General features: G+C 43.0%; 1 protein-coding gene across 5 annotated transcripts in view; it reads left to right on the top strand.

The window, feature by feature from the left end:
• The window catches only part of GRK5 (G protein-coupled receptor kinase 5), a 233,169-nt gene extending 207,041 nt beyond the window's left edge, over positions 1 to 26,128 (top strand). For 4 of the 5 annotated variants that reach the window (XM_054035580.1, XM_054035582.1, XM_054035584.1 and 1 more), the window contains 6 exons: positions 1,411 to 1,500; positions 3,176 to 3,384; positions 10,993 to 11,130; positions 14,384 to 14,521; positions 15,856 to 15,987; positions 17,832 to 26,128. In XM_054035580.1, coding sequence (XP_053891555.1) covers positions 1,411 to 1,500; positions 3,176 to 3,384; positions 10,993 to 11,130; positions 14,384 to 14,521; positions 15,856 to 15,987; positions 17,832 to 17,930 — 806 coding nt within the window. In that variant the 3' untranslated portion in view covers positions 17,931 to 26,128. Of the gene's footprint in view, positions 1 to 1,410; positions 1,501 to 3,175; positions 3,385 to 10,992; positions 11,131 to 14,383; positions 14,522 to 15,513; positions 15,728 to 15,855; positions 15,988 to 17,831 lie in introns of those variants that run through there. The other variant, XM_054035581.1, reaches the window with a different exon arrangement.
• Positions 26,129 to 26,538: the final 410 nt, after the last annotated feature.

Raw genomic sequence — 26,538 nt, 5'->3', positions numbered from 1 at the left:
TCTCATGCTTCAGTGCATAAACTAATCACTTCTATGGTCAGGAAGGAAATTCCCGCCCATTTACAGCAGTGCAGAATTGGTCAAAGGGCAGGTATATCTTTCTTTGAGGCAGCAAGTCTATGGCAAATCCTGTGTTCCAATGACTCTGGCTCAGCACTGACCATGCCAGTACCAAGCCAGACCTATTGCTGGGTAAGCCACTGTCCAAAGGAACATACTCTGCTATGCAGCCTAGTTTGCTCAGCTGTGTAGCAGTCCTTGTGTAAAGTTCTATCACTTTATGCATCCCAAGACACAAGCACTAGTATATGATGAGCCTCATGCCAGTGCCAGGTATCCTGGTGTAGGACATGAGTGACTATTATCACATATATGATGTGCTTCCATTTGAACTGGGGCTTTCAAGCCTGTGCAGCCTTCAGACCATTACTAAATCATTAGGCCATTTATAATTTAGTGAACTATCAAATTGCTACCTACATGGGTCTTCTGATACCACAGAGATGGGACTGCAGTTGGGACCTAAATGGACAGAATAGATTAAGTTACCCAAGTTATCTCAGTCTTGACTCTCCCACCTTTCTAAAGAAACGATACACAATAGACTCGGGATCTGTAAAGTTATTGGACATTTTAATGAAAACACTGCTGTGGAATGCAGTGTACTTGAGCTGATTTCTATGTTAAATACGCTCCAAGGTTGTTGAGTGGTTTCCTTTCTGAGATAATTTGATTTAAGTTAAAAATATGGTCGGGGGTGGGGGAGGCGGACACATATAATTTCAAAATCTGTTCCTTTACTCACATGCTCCCCAATCTTCGACTTTCCAAAATCTGGATATAAGTAGTAATAACCTCCAGGTTTTTAGGGCTCTTAAATAGTATTTCTCAAGGAACAGACCCTTATGTTGCAAACAAGACCTGAAAGTTAAGCTTTAGTTATAGATTCAGGACCACATTTAGTTATTTTTACAAGGTAAACTATCACAAAGTGATACAAGTTAGTGATAGAAAAGACCAATTAGGTCAACCTGTCCATCCACTTAGGTCAATGCAAGATATTTCCTGACAATATACCTACCATTGCTTTTTTCCAGTCCAGTTTTAAATATGTCAAGCAATGAAGACTAGTCCACAGTGTAATAGACCTCACTGTTTGGATTTTTCACGGCCATTCAGCCTAAACCTTCCTTTTTTAAATTTCATTTGCATTACACTTAAGTAATATCCCTACTATCACCCAAAATCATTTCTCACTTCCTGAATGATTATATTTTTTCAAATTCAGTGCTAGTGGCATTTTTCTTCTCACAGTATTTAGATGAATTTCAAAAGTGGTCCATTGAGTATAACTTTTGTGTTTTTAGCCATTTGAGGACTGCACTTTAATATTTGCTTTTCCCCCCTTAGGCCATATTAGAATATCTGATCTGGGTCTAGCTGTTAAAATCCCGGAGGGTGACTCAATCCGTGGAAGGGTAGGAACAGTAGGGTATATGGGTAAGTACCTCAATAGCTCATTTTATTGATAGTTTACTCTATTATTGTGACTTTGGAGTTCTGTCTGGAGTGCAGATTAACTAAATCTATAGGTAACTGTTCTACAAGACCAGAAGAGATGTCTGTGAGCTTTCCAGTATTTTTAAGGGGCTATATTAAGGGATGGCTGTTTCGTCTTTTAGCTTGAGTCCAATTCCTGGTGTTTGCCAGAGGGGTTTCAAGTTTAGCAATGTTCTTCAAATGAGTGTGGTATTAATTCTCTCCTACTTTAGAATACAAAACAAGTCAGAATTCAGTTAGCACAGAACTCTTCAAAAGTGTGAGTGGGCTAAATTGAACCTTGCAGTCAGTGGCGTTATGCTAGTGTTAACTACAGAGTGTGTGTGTGTGTGTGTGTGTGTGTGTGTGTGTGTGTGTGTGTGTGTGTGTGTGCTAATGTGTACTAGAAGGGGGAGAACTGTATGTGTGTGTATTAGAGTGTGAAGGGACATCTGCCCTGCAAGTGAAGGTGTAATTGTAGCATGAGTAGGCATATCCATTGTCATGAAGACATGTCAGTGTGGGCTAGCAACCAGAGTACATACCCAGGATCCCTAGCGGGCTTGTACGCGGCTTGCTAGCTTGTGCTGAAGCCTATGCCATCACCTCTCGCTTCTATTGTTACCTGTGCGAGCTGGATTAAAATTAGCATGCGTATGCCTGCCCTTGCTACAATCACACATCCACTTGAGTACAGACATACACTGTGAGACTCTGTGTGTATCTGTTAGAAAAAGTGTGTGTGTGTGTGTGTGTTTGTGTGTGTGTGCACGACTGTGCGTGAGAGAGAGGTTTTCTCTGTGTGTTTATGATAGAGTGAGCAAGTCTTTGTGTATCTTTGTGTGTTTCAGACAGAGAGAGAGTTTGTGTGAAAAGGAGAGAGTCGGTGTGCTAGTCTACACACCAACATGCACTGATATAACTAACCCAGTTTCCTAAAACCAACTGAGTTATTTCAATGTAAACCTGTAGGCGGACACTCATTTTGGAATAAAAGTGGTTTAAAATGTTTGGGCTAAAGTTGATAACAAACTGACTTTAGCCACTTTTATTCCATATGTAGACTTGCATCTAAGTAACTAAATAAGTTATAAAGCATATCTTTAGCTATCCTGGTGCAAATTTGTGTGTAGATCAGGACCATGTGTTTGTGTTCAGAGAGTAAACATGCATGTTGGACAGTGACTGTATGCAGAGTGAGTATATATACAGCACACAGTAGATGTTTGTTTTTTAAATAAAAATATATACACAAACTGATCCAAAGGACAGAATTTGCTTTTTAGGAAATTTCATTTTTGTTTAAATAATGTTTGTTTGCCATTTCTTTTTTAAATTTAAAGTCTTGATGAACTTTCAAGATTGGGCCAGTCAAAAATATTTGGTTTCCACTGATTTTTGTTGTTGTTGTTGTTTTTTAATCCCAGCTGTGTTTTTTATATATGCTTCTGCATGAATAGCTGCATTCTGTATTTTCTGTAACTCAGCTAGTAGAAGCCAGGAGAGACTCTTATATTTTTCCCACAGTTCTCTGCAGCTGTGTATTCAGTCATTGAAATAAGAGGGTTAGGGGTTTTAGTTATTTTTCTGTAGAAATATTAAGTGTTTTCACAAGATGTGTCTTTGTCCCTCACAGCTCCAGAAGTCTTGAACAATCAGAGATACACCCTCAGCCCTGACTACTGGGGGCTAGGTTGCCTCATTTATGAAATGATTGCTGGACAATCACCATTTCGTGGAAGGAAAGAGAAGGTAAAGAGAGAAGAGGTGGACAGGAGAGTCCTGGAGACTGAAGAGGTGTACTCCCATAAATTTTCTGAGGAGGCCAAGTCTGTCTGTAAAATGGTAAGGGGATTTGACAACTTACTGTGGTAGATTCGTTATCAGGCTGTAGTCCACAAACTACAATTCAGAGGGCTGCAGAACCCAGAATTTACCTCACTGGTCCATTACCAGGAGATTTGCACCCACTGTTCGTCCAGATTGTGTTGAGTGGGTTTATTTGGGCTGGTTTGAGTTTCTTGATGATCAGCTTGATTTTATCTAACCTTTTTTGGATGGGGGAGCAGTATCTATATTTTCCTGGATTCAGGAGACTTTGAACACCAGATTTTAGCCAAGAATGCACCTTGTGGCTTTTATTAACTTTGTGGAAAGAAAGGCCTGATGCTGCAGGACTCTTGAGTGCCTAATGAAAGACCTGAGCACTCTTCACTGCCATTGTCTTCCATGGGAGTTGAGAGTACTGAGGACCTAGATTACATTATGAAATTGTAAACCCCTTCTCCCCGCCCCCCAACCCGCTACCTTTACTATCACTTTCCCCAGCTCTGCTATGCTGACCACCTTGTTAAATCACTGTTGGGCTGTCCTTTAAAATGTCTTCTGTTACCCTTTCAGCTGGGAGTGCTCTTTTCCAAAACCATGGCCATTGCTGGGAAGGGAAATCCCCAAACCATGTAAGAGTTAATCAATGACATTCCAGCATATGTCTTCGAAAGGCCAAATTTTAATTTGGAAAGGGGTGTTGCATTAGCCTTGATTTTCTAGTGTGGTGTCCTGCAGGGTACTGCAAACTAGCAGAGAAACAGAAGGAAAAGGAAAGGTTAGTGAATAAATAGTGCGAGCTTCACCAATACCTCACGCAACACACAGGCAAGTGGCATATTAATATCATTCTGGTTGGTGGACTGGATAGCAGCTACTGAGCAAACTAAGAACAGCATCACCGCCAAGAATCATGAGTGCAAGTCATTAACTCACAGTGCACTAACCCAATGCCACATCTCATGGAGTGGTAATTAACTGGCATCATTCCTGATAGATTCCTGAGGCCATATGCTGTTCTTGATCTGTGTGTAGAACTCCCCACTGATGTCAGTGGGAGTTGAGTGCAAGGATAAAGGACAGTATGCGGTTCCTTAATGATGGTTTCATGCACTCAAACAGCCTGCCTTCTCCTGACAAGCTCCATTTCAACTAATGACAGGCCAGGGGGAAAGCCTTCTGGTGGCAACTTGGTGTTCATGAGCCCTGCCAGCATTAAGTTTGCATTACACACCAAACAGAAACCTCCAGCCTGTTATAAAGAAACGGATAGGAGACAAAAATGACTTTTACTTCTGTTTCTGCGCCTAGTTATAGGGCTGGAAGCATGGTGGGGAAAAAGTGTCATTCAGAGTAAAATAATATAGCCACTGTCCATGAAAAGTTAAAGCTGAGGAGAGCTAGTTGAGGGTTAGTGGAATGGTGGTGGAATTGTCCCATCCCTGATGTCATGCCTACCAGAAATCAGCCAATAAATCTAGATTAGGTCAAAGTTGGACGTAGCAGGTGTCAGTGATAATCTCTTTTATCCATCAGGGGAATCAACTCACACACGTTAGGGCACTCTTCAAAATTAATAATAATACATAATAATAATACCTAACAATGAGATCTTGAACTCTCAGATATCACAAAACCTCCCCTTTAACTCTATCAGAGAGACTTTTGACTCTCCCCCAGGTTGATTGGTTAGTGTAATATACAATGTTTTATTTTATCCCTGCCTCTTTGTTACCTAACCCATTCAGTATCAGTATGGTTCATTCACTGGGTGTTGACCACGCGCACGGTGTCGTATTTTTCTAACCTTAAAAAAGTTAGTTAAAACAAAGTCTCTCCTTTGGGTGCTTGTTTCTATTTTGAGACCAAAATTAATCTAATGGGCCCCCTTATATTAATTGACTTAATGGGTGTTGTGACTCTCCTTATGCTGTTTTTTCCCACCCGCTCAGCATTTTCCATATTACCCCATAAATTGCTTCCTTTATTCCTGTCATTTGAGGATTGAAAGGCTTTTTTTGTCATATCGTATGATATGAATCTGACAGACTGAATCTCCTAACACATATTTAATCCATAAATGTATAAGAGGGCTGTGGATTGATTTATTTAACAATCTCTGCTCCAGTTGTTTCTTTTCCTGTAGCGGGGGAAAACTACACAGAAAATGTCTCTGACATTACAGAGTTGGAATCCCCACCTGAGATCTGAATTTGTGACATCAAAGGATCAGAGAATCCTTTGTACCAAAGTATAGAGCATTAGCATTAGTGGGACATTGACATTTCAGACCATTTTGTGATAGCCCTATGCTGGTGAATGTAAATCACTGTGGATTAAATTCTGCCCTCACTTATACCCTTTTCATCCCACTTTGTGCCTGTGTCATCCTGATGGAAAGTATTGTTGCTTAGGATCAACTTCACTGGTTGGCGTTAGGAGATCTTCTGATTTGTAGCTCTGTTCATAGACTATAGACTCTGAACTAGATTAAAGTACGATTGCTCCGGTCATTTGGCTAATGCCCCAAGAGGCCTTGCCATCAGCAGTGATGCATTTGCTTTTGTTGTGCCTTATTCATATTAAATGCATCTTTTGCAAATTTAACATTTAAAAAGAAAACCCTCTGCAAACGGCTCAAAATACACAATCGTCATCTCCGTTCCTGGTCATGTCTACATGGGATGGACATTTCGGTCTCGTACCCATGACTATTGCTAAAGCCCACTGGAGCTTCAGCAAGCAGGAGGACCTGTCAATGCCTGTGGAGTGGTGGGCCACCTCCTTCTACAAAACTCCCCAGTCCTCTCTACTTCCTGCCAGCAGCAGCAGAGAAGCAGTCTCCTACTTCACCTGAGCTACAGGGCATTGGGAAGTCCTTATAGAATTTCCATATGGCTCCAGGTTTGTCCCTGCTGGGACTCGCGGCCTCTTTAAGGAGATTGCTCAGCAGCGTACAGCAGCTTCTCTTTACTGCCTCAGGCAAAGGCAGAGAGCTGAGTGCTGGTTCCCTGTAGCTGTGCCAGGCAGGAGAATCTTGCCCTTTCTGTGTCCAGGTGGAGTTCCCCCAGCAAGTGCACTCTCCTCCTAAACAGACCCCACTGCACCAGCAGGAGCAGCTTCCAGGCAGTGGCCCCAGCTGGAGGAACAGTTGTTGGCCCTTCGGATCCAGGCTCAGTGGGGCTTGTGAGGCATCGTCTCAGCAGTGGCCAGACAGTTGTGCAGTGACCAGCGGTTTCAGCCAACTCCCAGCTGCCTGCTCCACCTATGTCTCCGCAGCCAGAAGCAGCAATACACCAGCGGCCAACTCCATTCATGCTCCAAAGACCGGTTTCTGCATCAAAGGTTGTTGCAAATTGGCTCCTGGACACCACTGAGGGACTCAGGTCTCCCCACCCAGCCTCAGCCACCACACCCTGTGACCGTATGTACCAAACAGGAGCCAACATTTTCAGCCAGACGAGGATCAATTCCCAGATTGAGTTAATATCCCCAGCCGGCCCAGAGGTGGAAGCCCTGCAAGGACTGCTGGAACTATAACAAGGCAATGGGGCCTGTTTGTCTTCCCTCCATCCTGAGCAAGAGTTGCAGGCGTCTTATATCTAACACAGGCTGTTCCAAGTCCACCCCTGCCCACTGCATCTCAGTGGTCAGCAGCACTGGCTCTGAAAGCTTCTGGACATCAGTAAAACATTTTCCAGGAAAAAGCCAGCAGAAGTAAAGTCCAAGAACCAGTGGGAACTTAAGAGTAAAAGAGAGCCTTCTGCGTTAGGATTTCTCCTCTCATATGAGGAGAGGATCCCTTCAGCATAAAGGCAGGAAGCAGATGTGGTCTTTGTCCTCTCTGACCAGGAGCTACAGAAATTGGCTGGAGAAAAGTCGGACTCAGATGGGGAAACTCTTTAGGCCGTCAGACCTCAGTGAGCTTTCCCTGTAAAGGGCGAAATTTAGAACCCTGCTGTGGTTAAAAAAACACAAATGCAGAGAAACATGCCTCAAGGCATCCCAGTTCACAGTCTCGTCCAAGCCATCAAAAGCAAAACTTCCTTCCTCCCCCTCATCTGAGCAAGGCAAGTTGTCTGATTTGGATCCAGCAGAAGAGTGCCAGGAAAGATTCTTCCCCCTGTACTGTTTCAACATGACATTGCACCAGGTAACCATTGAACCTTGACCACTTGAACCTATTGTGAGACAACAACTAGATGCTGTCCTTCAAACCCCTGCGCCACCCCGAAAGAGCTGTGAAGGGGATTAGATCGAGTTGAGCTAATAAATAAGTCTGAGGCTCATTAAGCTGTCTCAAAGGTTCCATACAGTCCCAGTGCCAAAATCAGACTGTCACCCTCCCAAAGGTTAACACTGTCATTGATAACCTTGTGAATTAATTGGTCATCATTCTGGGGAGTGACCTTTTGCCCAGTGATTGCCAAATTCAGTCTTCCTGGCATGGCAATTACACCTCTGCCACACTAAAATTCTGCTGATTCGTCATCTCTTGCTCAAGCTATTCAGGTGTGTATCAGCTCCCTCTCAGAGGCTAAGGACCAGTAGTCAGTGGCTTTGATATCGGACTTCTCCCTGGATACTCTGTGACTAGGTTTGTGACAAGCCATTTATGGATCAGGCAGTGGAAGACAAACCACCAAATTGTTGGTGCCGTGCAGGGAGCAAACTGGAGAAGCCTTAGGAAATGTTATCCTATAAGCCAAGGATGAGAGCGAGAAACCCCTGCCATTAGCCAGGCACCCGAGGAGAGATTACAGACCTTCCATCAGGAGCAAACAGTCCTTTCAGCTTCTGCAGCTGAGACCATCACTCAGCCAGAGGGCACTGGAACACATCATGGCTAGGCGTGACATCTCCAGACAACCCTCCCACTGCAGCAAGGATTTCTGATTCCCCATCTTCCTTCCCCAGGCCTGAGGTGCTGTGATCCGCAGGCATCCTCTGTCCAATGAGCTGTATGGTAAAATTCAGCAGATCTTCCCTTTCCCTCACAAAGTGATTTGTCCCCTTCCTAGCTCCTGGAACATGGTAAAGCCCAGGCTGATGATGGAGGCTACATTCCCATTTGCTAATAATTGAGGCTCTTGGATCAGAACTAAGGCTGGAGAGATGCCTAGTGATTTGTTCACATTTCCCCCTGGGCATCAGGGTTCAAAGATCCTGAACATCACAGTTCAAAATGGAGACCTGCAAGTCCAAGTCCACCATGGCAGCCATTTCTCAGGGTGATTTGTTAGCCTCAGCAAGGCTTATCAACACGTCCAGCCCTTGGGGTTTCACTGCAGTAGGACTCCCTCTGTAGGAATGGCATAGTTGGAGATGATAAAGAAAGGTCTGGTGATTTTTCTTCTCTTGCCATTCCAGCCCATCTTAGGGTTGGAGCTCCAACAGCCCTTCAATTCAGAGGAAGATGTGATTGTTGTGCTGCACAGAGAGGTGAAATACAGGAAGGGAACTACTACTCCTTGTTTCATCTTTGGAAGCAGTCTCCCCAGAGAGGTTCTCAAACAAGGGGCCATGTCCCTGCTGATTATCTGCCTCCGCAGGGGGCAGAACCCACTAGGAATGGTCAGCTTGAATACTCAGAAGAGGCAAATAAATCGCAGGGTGCTAGTGAGTCTGTTTGGATGGGGGGGGTTGTCTACTTACTCAGCCATGTTTTTCTGATGCTTTTGAAAGTGTAATGCTGCTCAAATACTAGATGTTTGCAATGTAGTTGCTGCAATTAGCTTTTCCTCTGCTACCCCCTGGTGGATTGAGATGTTGTAAGTAAAAAGCAGCTGAGCTGTGTGGACTATCAGCTGTACCTTCCTGTGTAATGATTTCCCTCTAGATTGTGAATGAAGCAGGATTCCTTTCTCCCGCATCTTACGTTTTTTTCTTCCTTTTCTTGGTGCTTGGAGAGAAGGAGGGACTACCCCTTATACGTCTTGCTGCTAATGCATGATCAAGTCCCTTTTAACCTAAGGCTTTTTCTAGCCTGACTTGTCCGTGTAGCATATGTCTTTGGCTGCCTTTTTGGAATCAGACTGCCACAGGAGAGTTAAAACTCTCCTGTCAGATATTCCCCATATGGTGGTATTCCCCTGACTCTAGTCAGTACCCCCTTCTCATTTAAAAGGGCAGGTTTTTCATTCTCTTCCCAGTCTTTCAGCATTAGAAATCAGCATTCGCTAGAGAGAATACGCTAACACAGCTAACATTCATCTTTTTGTAAAATCAGTTGCTTTTATTGCATATTTATTTGCCTCCGACTTATCAAGGGGAAGTATTTTTCACTATATTAGACAACTGCAGTCACCTAGGCAGTGTCAGTTTATGAGTTGTGGCTTATGTTTCACTGCTTTGGCTAAAAATGCATGCACGCACGAAAAAGCCACTTAAACTGAATTAAGACAACCCCTCCCCCACAAACCTTTCAGGCCACTGTCAGTTTCACGGTTCAGGAGAATGTCAGAAATTTGTGATGCAGTAGCGACATATAAAAAAGGTCATCTGTAATTGGCATAGGCTGATGTGCAAAGGTAGTCATTACATACATAGCTCTGCCTTTCTTTCAGTGCTTAAAAAAATATAATAATTAGATTGAGTAAACACCGTGTAATAAGTCATTGGCTTGTTCTAATTGATTACGGGTACTTGATTTAAAAGGATTAGGCACCAAAATATCTCACTCATTGAACTAACTGGGCTCTCCCAGATCAATTATCAGAAACATAGAGGCCTCCCAATGGACTCTGGTTCTAACACACATCTCTCTGTGGTTATCTTCCTGTGCATGTTTATCTAATTTATCAATTATGCTGAGTTCAGTTAATCCCCATTGCCCTATTAAGGATCACTGAGAGCAGAGAGGAAATCTCTGCAGTCAAACTGATTCTTCTGTAGACTTCTCCAGATCTCCTCCAAAGCTGCAAGTGAGCTTCCCTCAGCTCATCACAAGATGCCTGAATTCAGGATCTAGGAACCGATGTAGCAGTGCAGAGATGGTGTCTTGTGGTGCCCTGTAAAAATCTAGGCTTGGGCTGATGGAGGCTGGATACATTGCTGATACTGACACATATTGGAGCTTCAGCTGGTGTGAATCAATGTAGCTCTGTTGACAAAACTCCCGTTGACTTCAGCGGGAGCAGGAATGGGCCCAGTAGGCTTAGTAAAGCAAAAGATATGATTTAAAAGTTCAGTATTACATGCTAGACTGGAAAGTATTACACTAGGCAGGGGTAAACAGGCCAAAGTAACAAAGGAGCATCATTCCGACAACAGTAGCTTGAGAACGAGTGTTCAGAGAACATGTGGGACTATAGGGCATATGTCAAACCTCCTCTTCTCTCAGCTACCCATTGAAAATAAGTGGGAGGAGACTATAGGATAGAGGACAACACTATTGAGATTGTAAGCTCTTTGGGGCAGATCATCGTCTATATGTTTGAATAATGCCTAGAACAATGGAATCCTGACCTGTTTAGCCTCTAGGCTCTACCACAATGTCATGATGTTATCTCATGATGATAATTCTCCTGTTCCGATGCCCCTATTCAAGCATAAACTGTATGAAAAATGTCATCGTAGGGCTATTGCTTTTCAGGCTTTCTTATGATCTTTCTTGGTCTGTTTCAGCTACTAACCAAAGACGTGAAGCAGAGGCTGGGATGTCAGGGGGAAGGTGCAGTGGAAGTGAAGAAGCACCCATTCTTCAAGAGTATGAACTTCAAACGATTAGAGGCAGGAATGTTGGACCCTCCCTTTGTCCCTGATGTGAGTAGCATATGGTAGAGAAAACCCCACTTGACTGGATCGAGAGAGAATATATTGCACACACCCCTTCTTTAGATGTCTTTCTAAAATGACTGCTCCCTTTTATTTCCCATAGCTGGCAATGCCTTGTTTCATTTCTTTTTGGGATAAGGATGGTGAACTGGTTTAAATAAAACCCTTTCCTGAGCCCCAAACTTAAACTCAACCTTTTCTTAGGTTCCAAAAGAACTCCTTTTATTTCTCCCCTGTTGTTGTGCCTTGTGAGCTCATCCAGCTGGAACCAGGCCTCCTGCAAGTAGCAGACAGTTCATAGGGAAGCATATTTTCACAGAATTCCCACTCCAGTTTTGGAGACGTAAGAGATTGAGAGCTCAGCTAAGCATGTATGTATATTTGTACAGAGAGGGAGAATGGTCCAGTCTTAGGCGAGGTAAGTTCAATTCTCTACTCCAGGGGTTCTCAAACTTCATTGCACTGCAACCCCCTTCGGACAACAAAAATTACTACACGACCCCAGGAGGGGTCAAAGCCGAAGCCCATGGGCTTCAGCCCCAGGCAGGGGGCCTGTAAACTGAACCCCGCCGCCCTCAGGCTTCAGCTTCGGCCCCGGACAGTGGGGCTTTGGCTTCAGCCCTGGGCCCCAGCAAGTCTAACAGCAGCCCTGGTGACCCCATTAAAACAGGGTCGTGACCCATTTTGGGATCCCAACCCACAGTTTGAGAACCACTCCTCTACTTCACCAGAGACTTCCAGGTTGACCTGGGGCAGGTCACTTATATTCTCTGGGCCTCTGTTGCCACCTGTAAAATGGGAATAGTAGCACTGCCCTACATCAGAGGGGTAGTGCGAGAATAAATATATTATAGATTGTGAGCTGCTCAGATATGACCGTAATGAGGGCTATTTAAGTACCTTAGCTAGGTACGCTTTTAGCTTAAACCACAAAATCTGGATCCGGACTTCAAACAGCCCAATGTTCTGCTCTGGGGGAATAAGTCTGGCCCATTATAAAAAAAAATCTGTTTGAAAAAATTCAGAATCAGGTTCTGATATCAAACACCCCCCGCCCCCCAGGACTGTGTTTCTCTAGTGCTTATTTGAAATAGATCCCAACTCTGACCCTCCCCTTGAGGTTTACCCATCACTATTGCACATACTGAAGGTCAGTATTGCAGTGACAGTAATAAAAGTTTCAAAGCTCTTTGTAGTATACATCTCCTTCCCCGTGCACAGAGTTCCATGGTTATTTTCCTCTCCCAAGCCTGTCTGTCTGGCTAGGCCTTCTAGCCTTAAAGTCCCCATATGGCTCTAAGTAAACATTGTAGTTTTAACATATTAGGGAAAGTAACAGTTTGGCAGCTTTGGTTTGCATTGCTGCAAACTCAATCAAACCAAAGTGGTTTAAAAGCTACAAAAGTTTACTTTAGCTGCTCTGGTTGGCTTTGCACTTTACTATGTAGCCTCGTTATTCCTGCCAATTAGCCCAGGGTGTTATGACCTGCTTCAGTGGGAAGAAATAGGAGACAAACTAGTGTTTCTTTCTCATGAAGAAAATTAGAAAATTCTGGACTCAAATATGGGATCAGCTAGAGCCTACTAAAAGCTTAATTGAGGTATGTAATGGCTAGAGGGCATCTATTATCCATGTGTTTGCTAAAGTAGAGGCACATAATTTTTTGCCCCATTAAGGGCAGCCTGGCAATTTATTGGTAACTCAAGAGCTGCACCTAAGCTAGATAATTCAGCACTCACAGAACTCTCATCATTCATAGATCATAGAATATCAGGATTGGAAAGGACCATAGGAGGTTATCTAGTCCAACCCCCTGCTCAAAGCAGGACCAATCCCCCAGACAGATTTTTGCCCCAGATCCCTAAATGGCCCCCTCAAGGATTGAATTCACAACCCTGGGTTTAGCAGGCCAATGCTCAAATCACTGAGCTATCCCTCCCCCTGTGGGATCTCAAAGCACTTTACAAAGAGAGGTATAGTATTGTTACAGCCATTTGACAGAGAGGGTAACTGAAGCACAGAGAGGTTAATTGACTTGCCCAAGGTCACACAGTCAGGAATGGAGGTGGGAAGAGAACCACGTCGCCCAGTCTGCCACTGGACCACACTGCCGCCACAGAGAATTAAATAGACCATAGCAGTCCTCATCTTTAATAAGAAGGCACAGCACACAGAGAATATAGATTCCAGCATGTAGCACTTCATTTTGATTAATTTGGCCAGACTGCTCAGTTCTAGATAACTCATTGCATGCTGGGATCTCTAGGCTTTGCAAGCCACACTTACACTATCTTCCTTAACATGGAAGTGGATCATGGTGTAGAATTCTGTAGGCTACACTAGTCCTACAAGCTGCATCTTGGTAATGCCTGAGTTAAAGGGTAACTTTGTGCAGCTAGGGTAAGTTCTATGGACATGCAATGAGTCCATGTTAAGTAACCACTAGGGAGTATTTCTGTTTTCTGTTCAATATGGCTGACTGTTGGTCTGTTAGCTGAGGAAAATGTCTCTTCAAAGTGCCGTAGCAGTCATTCCAGAGAGCTAAGAACTATATTAAAATAGTTAAAGGTATTTGACTTTGCATCTGCAGAAATACAGCAGTGAAAATTGTAGCAGTTAATGGCTCTAGAGAGTTTCCAACGGCTGAGAAAGAGCTGAGCTATTAACACAAACAACGGAAAAACTCCAAACCTCTTCTGTGTTCTTTAGCATTTAGTACAAATTCCTTCAAAGCTTCAAGGTTTGCAAACACCACAGCTGGCTGAGCAGAATGAGACTTCCATTGGGGGCAGACAGAGCCATCCCAGGTTTGCATTTTGCACAGACTTTCTAGTCTTTGAATGGCGTGTGTGTGTGTGTGTGTGTGTGTGTGTGTGTGTGTGTGTGTGTGTGTCCCTCTCTAAAAGAAAGCACTGCTTCTATTTTTTTTATCCTCTTTTTACCTTATCTTATTTTTTCTGTCCTGGTCACCTCACCTCTTAGCCATGTGCTACATGGATGACTAAAACCCACTCTGGTTCTGCTAATGCTGTAAGGACTTCAAAGTGGAAGCTTTAAATGCTTAAAGCAAGTCAGCCTTTGTCGATAAACACATTGTCGATAAAAACGCAGAGCAAGTATAGGAAGGCAGGATGCGGCTAGTCACTTGTGGTCAGACATTCTCACTTGAATGAGTGTGTGAATCAAGGCACGTGTCCAGACTCAAAGACATTTTCTCTCCTGCTTTTTCTGCCGAGACAGCCCAGAGCAGTGTACTGCAAGGATGTGTTGGACATCGAGCAATTCTCCACAGTGAAAGGGGTAAACCTGGACCAAACAGATGATGATTTCTATTCCAAGTTTTCCACAGGATCCGTATCTATTCCATGGCAGAATGAGGTAAGGGTACACCATGATCATATCGCCCCAATGCAATCTCTAACCCAAAGCTGCTTAAGAGCAGTTGTACGCTTCCAGTAATATATACCCACTGGGTAACGTGCCAGACTCTAATGCATTCATAAGTTACAAGTGCACTCTTTCAAGATCTATAAAGTACCACAGATGTCAGGTTCAGGTGACTGTTTCTGCTGATTCTGCATATTTGTGTAAATTGGCAAGGGTCCTCCTGTACTTCCTCCTGCTGGTCTCCATGGAGATGTTCTGATAACTGCTCTAAAGAACTTCTGCGGAATGGATTGCTGCCTTAATGTGGCGCTCTATTTGTGACACTCCTCTCATTCATTATTTTGTATCTGATGGGCCCCAGCTGCGGCATTTAAATCTGGATCTGAACTTTTCTGAAGTGCCAGGGTTTTTGATTGGGGGATTTGTTCTGCCTGCTGTAGAAACAGAGCCAGCAGTAAAGTTCAGATCCAAGTATAAACTTCCCCATAGTTTAGGGGGGCTCATAACTGGCCTTTTGGGTTCAAGCCAATCCGTATTTTATATTCTCCGACATAGAAAAGAAAAACAATGCAAAATTTAATGGGGCATTCTCTTAATAAGACTTATTGGAATAGTGCGGAATCATATACATTAGAGATTGAAGCCATCTGTTCGGTTATATTCCCAGTACAGGTAGGGGCTCAGCCATTGTTCTAACACAATATACTTTCCCCATTCAAACCCTTGATGGCAAAAGATGCTTTTTACACTGTATTGATTCCTTGGCGTGCTGACAGCACCTCATGGGAGGTGATGAATATGGTGGGAAAACTGACTAAACTGCCTTGCTGTTTTGAATAGTGAGACTCTTCCTCGAGGTGGCTAAGGTCAGGTCGACTTGGGCTGACCGCATCAGCGGTCAGAACTGCTTAGTTACGGAAGCTCCCAGTGAAACTGAATGTGGTGTTTAGGTTGGGCCGTTAACTCTGATTTTCCCACTCTAGGACCTGAGAGTTATTCAGTTCAATTTAACAAGCCATCAGAAGACTGTACATCTTCAGACGCATCTCTGTTACTAGAGCCACAGTAAACTGCCTAACAACAATAGCCAGAGAAGTGTCCTGTTGCTGATTGGCCCTTGTTGCGTCCTACACCCTCCTGTCACATCTTGTCCCTCTTTAGTTTGTAAGCTCTTTAGGGAAGGGACTGTCTTTTATTTCATGTTTGTACAACACTTAGTATAATGGGGCCCCTGATCCTGATTGGGGCATCTGGAGTCTCTTGTAATATTAATAAATAATAGTAATAATGCATCATCTCTTTTTATTCTTTCTGTGTTTTACCAGATGATAGAAACAGAGTGTTTTAAAGAGCTAAATGTATTTGGACCAAATGGTACTATTTCACCGGACCTAAACAAAAGCTACCCCCCAGAGCCACCCAAGAAAGGATTACTACATAGAATATTTAAACGTCAGGTGAGACCTTAAATGTAACACAAAGAGCCTCTCTGAGCATAGGCTCTGACTCCGTGGGTACTCTGGGGCTGAAGCACCCATGGAGAAAAAATGGTGGGTGCTGAGCATCCACCGACAGCCCCCATCAACCCCTCCTCCCTCCCTCCTGCCCACCAGCGGCCCTGACTATCAGCTCCTCCTGCCCACCGCAATTAGCTATTTCACGGCGTGCAGGAGGCTGGGAGGGGAGGGGGGAGGAGCGATGACACGGCGCACTTGGGGGAGGTGGCAGAAGTGAACGGGAAGAGGCGGGGCAGGGGTGGGGCTTGGGGCAGAGCCAGAAGTCGAGCACCCACCGGCACTTTGGAAAGTCGGCGCCTGTGTCTTTGAGTCCCAATGAACTTTCCTGTATGATATGTATGCTACCCTTATGGTATGTCCATCATGAGAGACGCATGAAATACCAGGCAGGGTTTATTCTCACAGTTTCCTTGTAATTTTCTACTTGGTGTTGCAGATTCCGTATGTTCAGGTGGTTCAAATAAGTGTCTGCACCTAGGAGTTCTTATTTGATTCAGTACTTTCAACTTTCCAAGACCTGGCCATCACTAGTCTGATATTTATCAGGGTTGGTTCCCTCTAAGCTGTTTTTTTTTATGGAAAATTGGGTTTGTAAGTTGCATGATTTTGTGGGTGAGAGAGAAAATTGTCTGCTTTTCATGGAAAACATCAATTTTTCATTGAATAAACGAATACCCAAAACATAGGAGATGTTGTCCGACCAGGGAGTCAGGCCCATAGAGGAGAATGGGAGCATGAGGCAACTGAAATGCGACTCCTACAAGAGGCACCACAGCAACATTTCCAAATCAAAGTATTTTGGGATTTGGCTGAAATACTTCAGTTTTTGATATTTTGCTGAAAAATCTGAATTTTCTGCAGAAAATAATCCCATTTCCCGACCAGCTCTGTTATTTATCATGTTCCCCTCAACAGGCTGCAGGTAGTTTAGGCTGGAATTTTGCAAGGGCACCTTCTACTCCGGACACTGGTTTCAGTCCCACCCTCAGAGGCTCTTAGTAACCCCTGGCTCAGCACCTTTATCCAACCAAGGGCAGCTCTGCCACCCCTAATGATTCCTTTGTGCCCAGGGCTACTGGGGACTGTCCATGAATAGAACACATGCTACGAATGGTGCATTAGCAATGCTGGCTGCCAGGCTGGGAGAACTAGTCATGCTAATGAACCCAAACCCTGCTGCTTCCCTCCCAAAACAAGCACCTCCTCTGTCTCTCTCCACCTGGCCTCCCTACTGCATGAGTGGTGCTCACGACTGAGACTTGGTTTTCTTATTTTACTGTGTTGCATGCACAGCAATGTGTTCTCTTTGCACTGGTGTGTGCTGGGTCCCAATGTGCTATTCCTAACACTCCTTGCTGTGTTAGCTCTGACATACCTACCCACCATCCCTATTTAAGAGTGACAGGCCTTATTTTTAGAAAAATATTGACCATTTTTCCACATAACATTTTGAAACCAGCATATTACACTGGAGTTACAAGGCATGTCTCCCTAAATGTTAGCAGGTATGCTCTGAGGAACGCAAAGCCTAGGAGGCCAGAACTGTTTGTGCTGTATTGAATTGACTCCTCTAATGTGTATCCTCTTCTCTGTTGCTCTGGAGAGCTCCCATGGTTCTTCTGACCCATGAAAAATAAAGACAAGCACGCTAAATAAGTTTTATTTCAGTAAAACTTCACAATGTCACAAGACCAGAAGCAGGCGGGATAATATGACATGACCAAAATGTGAGGTGTATGGGATGTTATGGGGATATAAATATCATTGTTTTCTCCTTTCTCCAGCATCAAAACAATTCAAAGAGTTCACCGAATTCAAAGGCGAGTTTAAATCACCACATAAATTCAAACCATGTAAGTTCAAACTCTACCGGAAGCAGCTAGTTTGAACTCAACTTTCATGAAACAACGTGTTGCATCCTTCCACTATAATCTATGGAGCTTCTAAGGATGAGAGAGCATCCACCGTTGAGTTAAAAAATAAATGACCTCCCTGCAATGGAGATATTCTATCCATTCCTTCCAGTGGAGCCTCACATTTTATGAAGAAATTTCCACTCAGGTCTGTTTTTGGAGGTGGCACTCAAGATGGTGTGAATCAGATTTGTCTATTTAGAACATTGCAATAGAAATTCAACGAACATGACTACTTGCACGTATTTAAATAGCATCATACTAGAACTGAATTTTGTCTTTATTATTTTTAAAGAAAAGTTTTGTAAATTTCTCTATTGTCTCAGTTTACATTTTGTACATTTGTATTTAAATGAAAGTCAGACTTTGGGGTGTATATTTTCTGAGCAGCAGCTGTAAAGCCATGTGTTTTAAGACTTTTTTTTAAAAGAAATGTGACTCAAGACTTCCAGAGCCTCAAATGAGAAATCATTCTTGTTAGTAAGTGTAGAAAATTATTCATATTTCACTTTATCAAGTTGGTTTTACTGACATGCATTTTTATGGCACAGTTTATTCTTAATTATTTTACATCTGTATATTTGGCTTACAGCAACACTGCATACATTTTTCCTCTTTGTTGGTTTGTAAAGTCTTGTATTAAATGCTATTATACGTAGTCAAGACTTTGCCGCATCTAAGAATACTATTTGCTATGTCTGAGGTTCGTAATGTCATGGGACCAGCACTGTTGAGATTTGCACTTATTTTCGTTGTTAGATCATCACAATATTTATTGTTTTTAATGGAACCCTGTTTTAAGTCCTCCTCCTTTTCAAACTTTTTTTTACTATTGCTAATGAGAGAAAGAACAAATGTTAGCAAGGGGAGCTAAGAAAGACAAGTTGTCATCAGTTCTTCAAAGACCTGAAATCCTTCACCCATTGAAATTAACAGCAAAGCTCCCATTGATTTCAATGATGCAGGATCAGGCCACAAGTGAGAGTTGCTTTTAGTTGCTTATGTCACACAGCTACCAAGAGATTGACTCAATGGCCCTGTCTGTGCTGGCCAGGGAAGCTATAGGGGACAGAACCAAGCCAGGAAGGTTCAGCTCCAGATCTCAACTTTTCTATATCCATTCCAGCCCATGTCTACTTTCAAGTGAGTTGTTCTAGAGCCCTTAGGCTGCATGGCTCCTTTTCTGGCCCCCTCAACCAGTGATGAAATGACTGTCCCACTACAGTTAGCTGAGTTCAGTGCCCATTGTAAAACAGTATAGTTTGCCCTTTTTTGATTCCACAATGCTTCATCTCAGGCCACCCCATATTATTGTTTAAAACAATTGTCCCACTGGTATAGATGGGCTCAGTCAGGTTCAATATCCACACTATGAACCAGTTAACAAAAGCATACTATGGCTGGGTCTACACTACCCGCCTGAATCGGCGGGTAGAAATCGACCTCCCGGGGATCGATTTATCGTGTCCCGTTGGGACGCGACAATCGATCCCCGAATCGACGCTCTTACTCCACCAGCGGAGGTGGGAGTAAGTGCCGTCGACGGGAAGCTGCAGAGGTCGATTTTGCCGCCGTCCTCACAGCGGGGTAAGTCGGCTGCGATACGTCGAATTCAGCTACGCTATTCACGTAGCTGAATTTGCGTATCTTAAATCGACTCCCCCCTGTAGTGTAGATGTAGCCTATGTGTTAGGAGTGTATCTATTCTCAAACATGCCATGTAGGACATCAGGTGTCAAACACAGCTTCACCCATTTCAATTGATATTGGGAAACATTTGACCCACTGGTGTAGACGGAATCTGCTGAATTCAACATTTGCTGTAAAATAGTTTGGTTGACCATGCTTTTTTACAACAGTTGCTGAATTGATTGAGTTTTCCTAAACTTTTGGGACAACTGATGTCTGACATGTCATGTCTAAGAATTAAATGACTACACTAAGGTTAGGCCATGTCTGTGCTGCCCAGGGAAACTGGGTTAGCGTCTTTCTAGCAAGAACTACATGTATGTTTAATTAACCACAAGGAACAAGTTACTTAGGTGGGTTCTGGAATCCCCATCATTGGAGGCTTTTAAGAACAGCTGAGACAAACACCTATCAGGGATGGCCTAGATATATTTAATCCTGCCTCAGTATGGGAGGATAAACTAAATGACTTCTTGAAGTCCCTTCCTGCCCTGCATTTCTATGATTAGACTGGTGTGCACAGGCGCCAACTTTCTAATATGCCAGGGGTGTTCGACCCCCGGCTCTGCCCTAGGCCCTGCCCCCACTCCACCCCTTCCTCCAAGGCCCTGTCCTGCCTTTTCCTGCCCCTGTTCCACCCCCACCCCACCTCTTCCCACCCCTTTCCGCCCCTTTCCCTCCAGTGTGCCGCGCCCTCGCTCCTCCTCCCTGTCCCCGCAGCCTCCTGCACGCCACGAAATAGCTGATCGCGGTGGGCAGGAGGCGCAGGAAGGAAGGGGGAGGCACTGATCAGCGGGGCCTGCCGGTGTGCAGCAAACACTGGGGGGGAGGCTGATGGGGGCCTGCCGGTAGATGCTCAGCACCCACCATTTTTTCCCTGTGGGTGCTCCAGCCCCGGAGCACCCACGGAGTCAGCGCCTATCCTGGTGTGAAATTGGTTTCCGTGGCCAACGCAGAAAGAGCAACAGAATGCATGAGGTTTCTTACAGGCAAAACCATGAATGATAAGGACTCAAAATAAAGTAAGTTCTAGAACAACTTAAGAACAACTTAAGATCAGTAAGGGACAGAACAAGGTCAGTGCTTTGGTAAATTAGCTGAGTGAGAAAGGAATGGAGATATTGGGCTATGTATGTACGTATTGGGCTGATGTGCGTTTGTCATGGAGTACAGTATGCCAAGAAGCCAAGACATCCCGTAGGGCAACTAATAAGGTTGTGAACTCTCCCAATCACTTGTAGAGATACAGGTAATTAAGACTGTGTTGTAAACAATCCAAAACAGCAATGAAAATTTGTCTCCCTCTTCCTTCTGACTGAAGTTCTGGGAAGATGCGGTGGTGCAGAGGGTGTTTACTCCTCACTTTATCAATGCAAAGATCAAACAGGCAGAGTGCCAGCAGTTTCACCTGTGTCAGTGATGCCACTGCAGATTTGAGCAGAGATGAAAGAATGTGGAGAGGTGAATGCTGAGAATTTGGACTAATTATGTCTCCAGTTTAGTTGTAATAGTTCCAACTCACTAGTAGGCATGAGACATGAGACGAGAGAAGTACTGTGTGAGTGAAATTCTCCATTTATGTTCTGATGCAGGCCCACTGAAGTCAGCAGGAATCTATGCACTGACTGTAGTGGGCTTTGTGTTAGGCCCTTAATGCAAAGTTTGCATTTTGTGGATGGCCTTGCATGGGCCCTCTGCATCAGGGTGGATTTCACCCAATTTCAAGAAATGTAGGTGACAATTCAAAGTGCAGCTCTAAGGGGAACCTCAGTTTCTGTGGGGCTTAATGTAGGGCTCACTGTTTCAGTACCAGTGTGTATGAGAAGCTTTGTATGTAGAACTTTACTTGCTTTGCCTAGAATATCCTTACTGGGATACATTTTTTTCAAAGGGAGAGACTGATGTCCATGTGCCAGAACAACACTCAGATTCATCTGTGTGTGCAGTATGTCAGTGCTCTCTCAAACTGGTTAATTCATAAGCACAAATGCAAAACAAGGGAAGCGCACTGAGTGGTAGATAGAGCATGGTCCTAGGTTGTGTTTTCAGTTCTGCTACTCCCTCACCTTGTGGCATTATAGAGGCACCTACCTCCCATTAGAATAACGTGTATAATAATGTTTGCCTGTCGCTTGGGGTGGGGTTGTGAGGCTTAAATCAGGAATGTTTGTAAAGTGTGATGAGGCTCTTGGATAAAAGTCATAATAAGAGTCACATATTAATATTCATCATTAAATGTGGGTGAGTGCAGAGCGTATGCATGAAGAGCTCATTCCCTACATTTTTAACCATTTGGTCCATGAAGACTCCGTTTTCTTTTTTTGTTATTTTAACGCTTCACATTTAGATTAGAGATGAAAAACCTAATGACAGTGAACCCTCTCTTGAAGTCTGTTTGTTAAGGCTAAATGACCAATTAATAACCCTGTCTAGAAGGAACATCATGGGTAGCCACAACACTGCCAGTCAATACCAGTCTTGACCGCCAGTCCTGGGATTCTCCTGAACAGGGCTTGCCTCCTATGTCAAACTGAGCAGTATTTTTTGTTATATATCCCACTCGAGACTAGGCTAAGAACACACTGTGCTCACATTCACTTGTGTGATCCATTAAAATTGGAACACCGATTACTATGGGTGGAACTCTAGTCAATCAATTTGTTACACAACCTAAGTCCCCCAAACACATGGAGCCTGATTCTCAGAGGTGGTGAATACTCACAATTCAATCTGAAGTCAATGGGAGCGGTGGGCGTTCAGCACCTCTGAAAACCAGGCCTATAATTTCTTTATACTACTTTGGAGAGAGCATACTGCTAGCAAGAGAGTGTTTAGTACTCTGAATCATAATGAATAGCTTTGAGATGGGTTTGCACATGGCAAAAGAATAGAAAGAAATAGTTATTTCATAGTTTTCCAGCACAAGATTCATTTAATCTATTATCTTTCCAGAAAGAACAAAGATCCTTTTGGGAAGTGCACAAGATTAGAGCTGGTTGAATTATTTGTATGAGTAGACTGTTGAGCAAATTTAGCTCTTTAAATGTTTGGAAATCATTTACAAACAGATTCTGAATTCTGCAACTGGATTTATTTTTAAGTCTTCTCCAGATAGGCTGAAAATTATTCATCCGTCTATGGGTTCTTCATTAACTTTCTAGTTCAATGATTCTTTATGAGTGGTGTGTGAAAGAGTCACATGGCATTTTTTCTGCTTTCTGCTTGGATGATTGAAACTTCTAAAACGTGAAAATAATAGCAAATAAATATTTTTTTGAGTCTGCACATATAACCTTTTTCATGTGAAAATAAGGGTGTTTGTGCACAAACAGCCATTCCGAAGACATGTGTGAACAAAAACCTGTTCATGCAAATGAAAAAACGCACAAAACTGGTCAAACCAAGCAGCCAATAGGAATTCAAATGAACATTAGTGAATACCGTTCTTGCAGTACTGAATCAGGTTTACTTAATATAGATATTAAGAGGAATTTGTTCAATTGACACTCTGTTTTTCATAGAAAATTTGGAATGTCTTTAAGAAATATTTGAAGTCACTTGTGATCATTCCCCTCCCCGGGTAACTATGTCCAATTTCATTGTAAGAAACATGTAGCCAAACTTTGCTGATTGATTGGTGTCTTACCGGATATAGAGGTGGGTTTTTTTCTTCTTCAGAGTATACGTAGAATAGAACACACAAAATCCAGCAGGGACTATTTTTGTTAAGCCAACTCTCATGTTTCCAAGCTAGATCCAACTGGCATCTTTACTTTTCCATCCAAGTCTCAATTTCCAAGCCAGTTGCTATTATCCTTTTCAGTAGAGACGCCTCAGATAAACAAATGTCTGTAGTACAAACAAAATAAGCAGAAACAGGGAGATACAGTATCTATGAACTCGTAAGTACAGGTTGAGAACTAGGTTAGTGTGTGGGTGTGTACATGGGAAAGGTTCTCGTCTTTAAGTTCACAACTTCTTGTTGTTCAAAGTTTGTAAGGCTCCCTCCCACATGTTAAATATATTGATCAAAATGAGATGGCTCATCAGCTGCTCCCGAGCATTCTCTAAGCAGCACTGGAAAAGTTGGACTTCCTCTTTGCTTTGAAAGAATGCCTGGGGCTAGTTTGCTTTTCAGGCAGGGATCATGTCTTCCTGTGTGTTTGAACCTCACCAGGCCAATGGGACCCAGTCCTGACTGGGGCCTTGGGCTGCTACTTTAATTTAAATAACAACATTAATAAGTGCCTAGTGCACAGGGGCCCATTTCACCAAAACATCACTGGCACATTTGAAGGCAGTTAAAACTGGGAGGCCAAGGGGTGAATGGACGCAGAGATTGACCTGCCCTCATCCTGGGAGGTGGTCCTGGTCTATCCCAGGCTGGGTTGAGCTCCATTAGCAAGGAAGTGCAAGAGAAGCTGTGGCTAAACAGAGGACACCCTTTTCCAGAGCTGTCACAAGCACTAACTCCACCTATCCTTTAAAAAATAATGATAGCGATGAGTGTCCTTAGGCTAAAGCCAAGCAAACAGGCTTAAATCCTATTCATCCCAAATTCCCAGCTTCCACGTGTCAGGAGGACAGCAACCTCCTTTAGAGATAACAACTAATCGCCTTTATGCAGTGCTGTGAGAGGATGCTTAAAAAAAGGAATCTGCCACCCAATAGCATTCTGTACTAATAACTTCTACTCTGCAGTAATACAAATATCAGCTGCCATGTTGGGGTCTGTTACTGCAGAATACTATCAAATGTTTTTTATAAAGGAAGAGCCACACGCTGAGAAACTCTTAAACAATGTATTACTTACATTGGCAGTGGCAGTAATTTTTGATTTAAGATGATCTCCTTGTGTCTGGCTTGGGTTTCCCCTGTTCGTTTGCTTATATTTGGAGTCAAAAGTGCTCGATTCTATCCCTAGCTTGGCCATTGATTCTCTGTCTTGCCCGTGGCAACAAAATTAACCTCTGCGCATCTCAGTTTCCCTGGGCTTATAAAAGGAGTGATGAAACTTAGCCACCTTTGTAAAGCACTTGGAAGTCTCTAGACAAAAAAAAAAAGAAACGCGAAGTATCAATATTAATTGTTTTTATTTGAATGAATTGAGCCTCATCTAGCAGCTCTTACCTATGTAATTTCAGTGAGACAACTCACGTAAATAAGGGTTCACGATTTTTTTTTGAATAGTTTGTCCTAGTTCCTTTGAGATGCTGAGATTTTATGCACTTTGCTTCAGCAGCGAGACCTCCTGCAGAGCAACAGTATAGACTGTGTTCGTTTCCTTGTTTCAGAGCTAATCAGCAATAGCAATCATTCAAGATCCTCCCCTTTTTATATTAAAAACAAATATCTATGAGGGAGGGGACAAAAAATAATCACCAGTTAAACTTCAAAATCTCTCTTTGCTTGCTGAACAGTTGTTCCACATGTGACAGAATTCCTAGATACCGAATAATTGAAATGCTGTGTTAAATCAGAATGATGCATGTTGGACAAGCGTTGGGAAAACTCAGTGGCCCATCTATGAAAACTAAAGAGATTATCACATTTCTAGGATCAAAGGACTTCAAAAGGGAATCCCAGGCCTTCTGGAAATCAAATGGCCCCCAAGGAACCATCACTACCAGGAAAGAAGAAACATGTCAGATAGTGCCTGGATTATAAATGTATTTTCCATTCTTGTCATTCCACAACTGTTCAGTGTGTTTATTCACCAGTCCATGTGAGTTATATTGTATGTGCTGAGTGCAATCTCCTTTGATTGCACTTCTTTTAAATACTGGACACTCGTCTAAAAGACTCAACTTTTTGCCTTTACTTTGAAGGTGGGGGATGTAAAAACTTCATTTTGCATTTCCAAGCAATGTAGATAGATCTAAAAAATTCATGAACCATCTTGTATTTCCCATATCTGACTAATGATTAAATTGTAAAACTGCAGAGTTTCATATTAAGACTAGTCTTTTCACCTGCTTTGAAAATTAAAATTCACATTTGGTATTAACACACGCACAGTATTCTTCTGATCTAATTTGAAAAGCGTATCCAAGAGTAAATGTTTTTAAGCACTGCTAATACTGTAGTCTCTGTAAGAGGAACAGACACTTCTAAAGAAATGTTGAAGTTGTCTTTCATAATTCAGTCAACAAATCAGTTTTGTAATAAATTAAAGCAAATGTTCTCAGTTAGAAGAACTAGTGGCTGTTGGCATTGTACACACACAAAAAATCATCCTAGTATCCAAAGGGTTTTTTGTTGTTGTTTTATTACAGGGAGATTCTAACATTGTTTTATGGAACTAGTTTCATTTTGAGGTTGTTACTGAAGATAATGGCTTCTGTGTTCTATGGCTGCTTGAATTCTTCGTACATAATGTCTAATAATGTCACAGTGCTGCTGTATCTAGAGATCAAACCACTGTTTTGTTTTGGTTTTGTTTGGGGATTTTTTTAGAAAAATAAATTCTTTAATTTAAATACATTAAAATTACTCATTCTGATCCATTTTCCCTCTATTTTTTTATTGGACATAAGCCCATATTGCGCCAGATAATGCTTCAGCTGAAGTCCATGGGAGTGTTACCATTGCTTTCAATGGGAGCAGGATCAAGTTCAGACATTGCTGGGACATCTGTTGCCTTTATATGTTTTATTATCATATTTTTCTGTCACATCACCTCTCCAGCCAGTAGATCTACCATAGGTCAGAATCTTAGGCCTTGTCTACACTGAGGTTATTAGCCATGGGCAGCTGCATCAGGGTGACCATGGAGTACTGATTGAACCATGACTTGCACTAGTTCAACTGACCCCATCGTGTAAACCAGGACTTGAACAAGTGGGGCATGTCTATACTAGAGGTTTGCATTGGTATGGCAAGGCCAGTG

This window comes from Malaclemys terrapin, chromosome 7 (genome assembly GCF_027887155.1).
Source record: "Malaclemys terrapin pileata isolate rMalTer1 chromosome 7, rMalTer1.hap1, whole genome shotgun sequence".
In the NCBI taxonomy this organism is placed as follows: domain Eukaryota; kingdom Metazoa; phylum Chordata; order Testudines; family Emydidae; genus Malaclemys; species Malaclemys terrapin.
The sequence above is the reverse complement of the archived record's forward strand: the minus strand, read 5'-3'. Positions and strand labels throughout refer to the sequence as shown.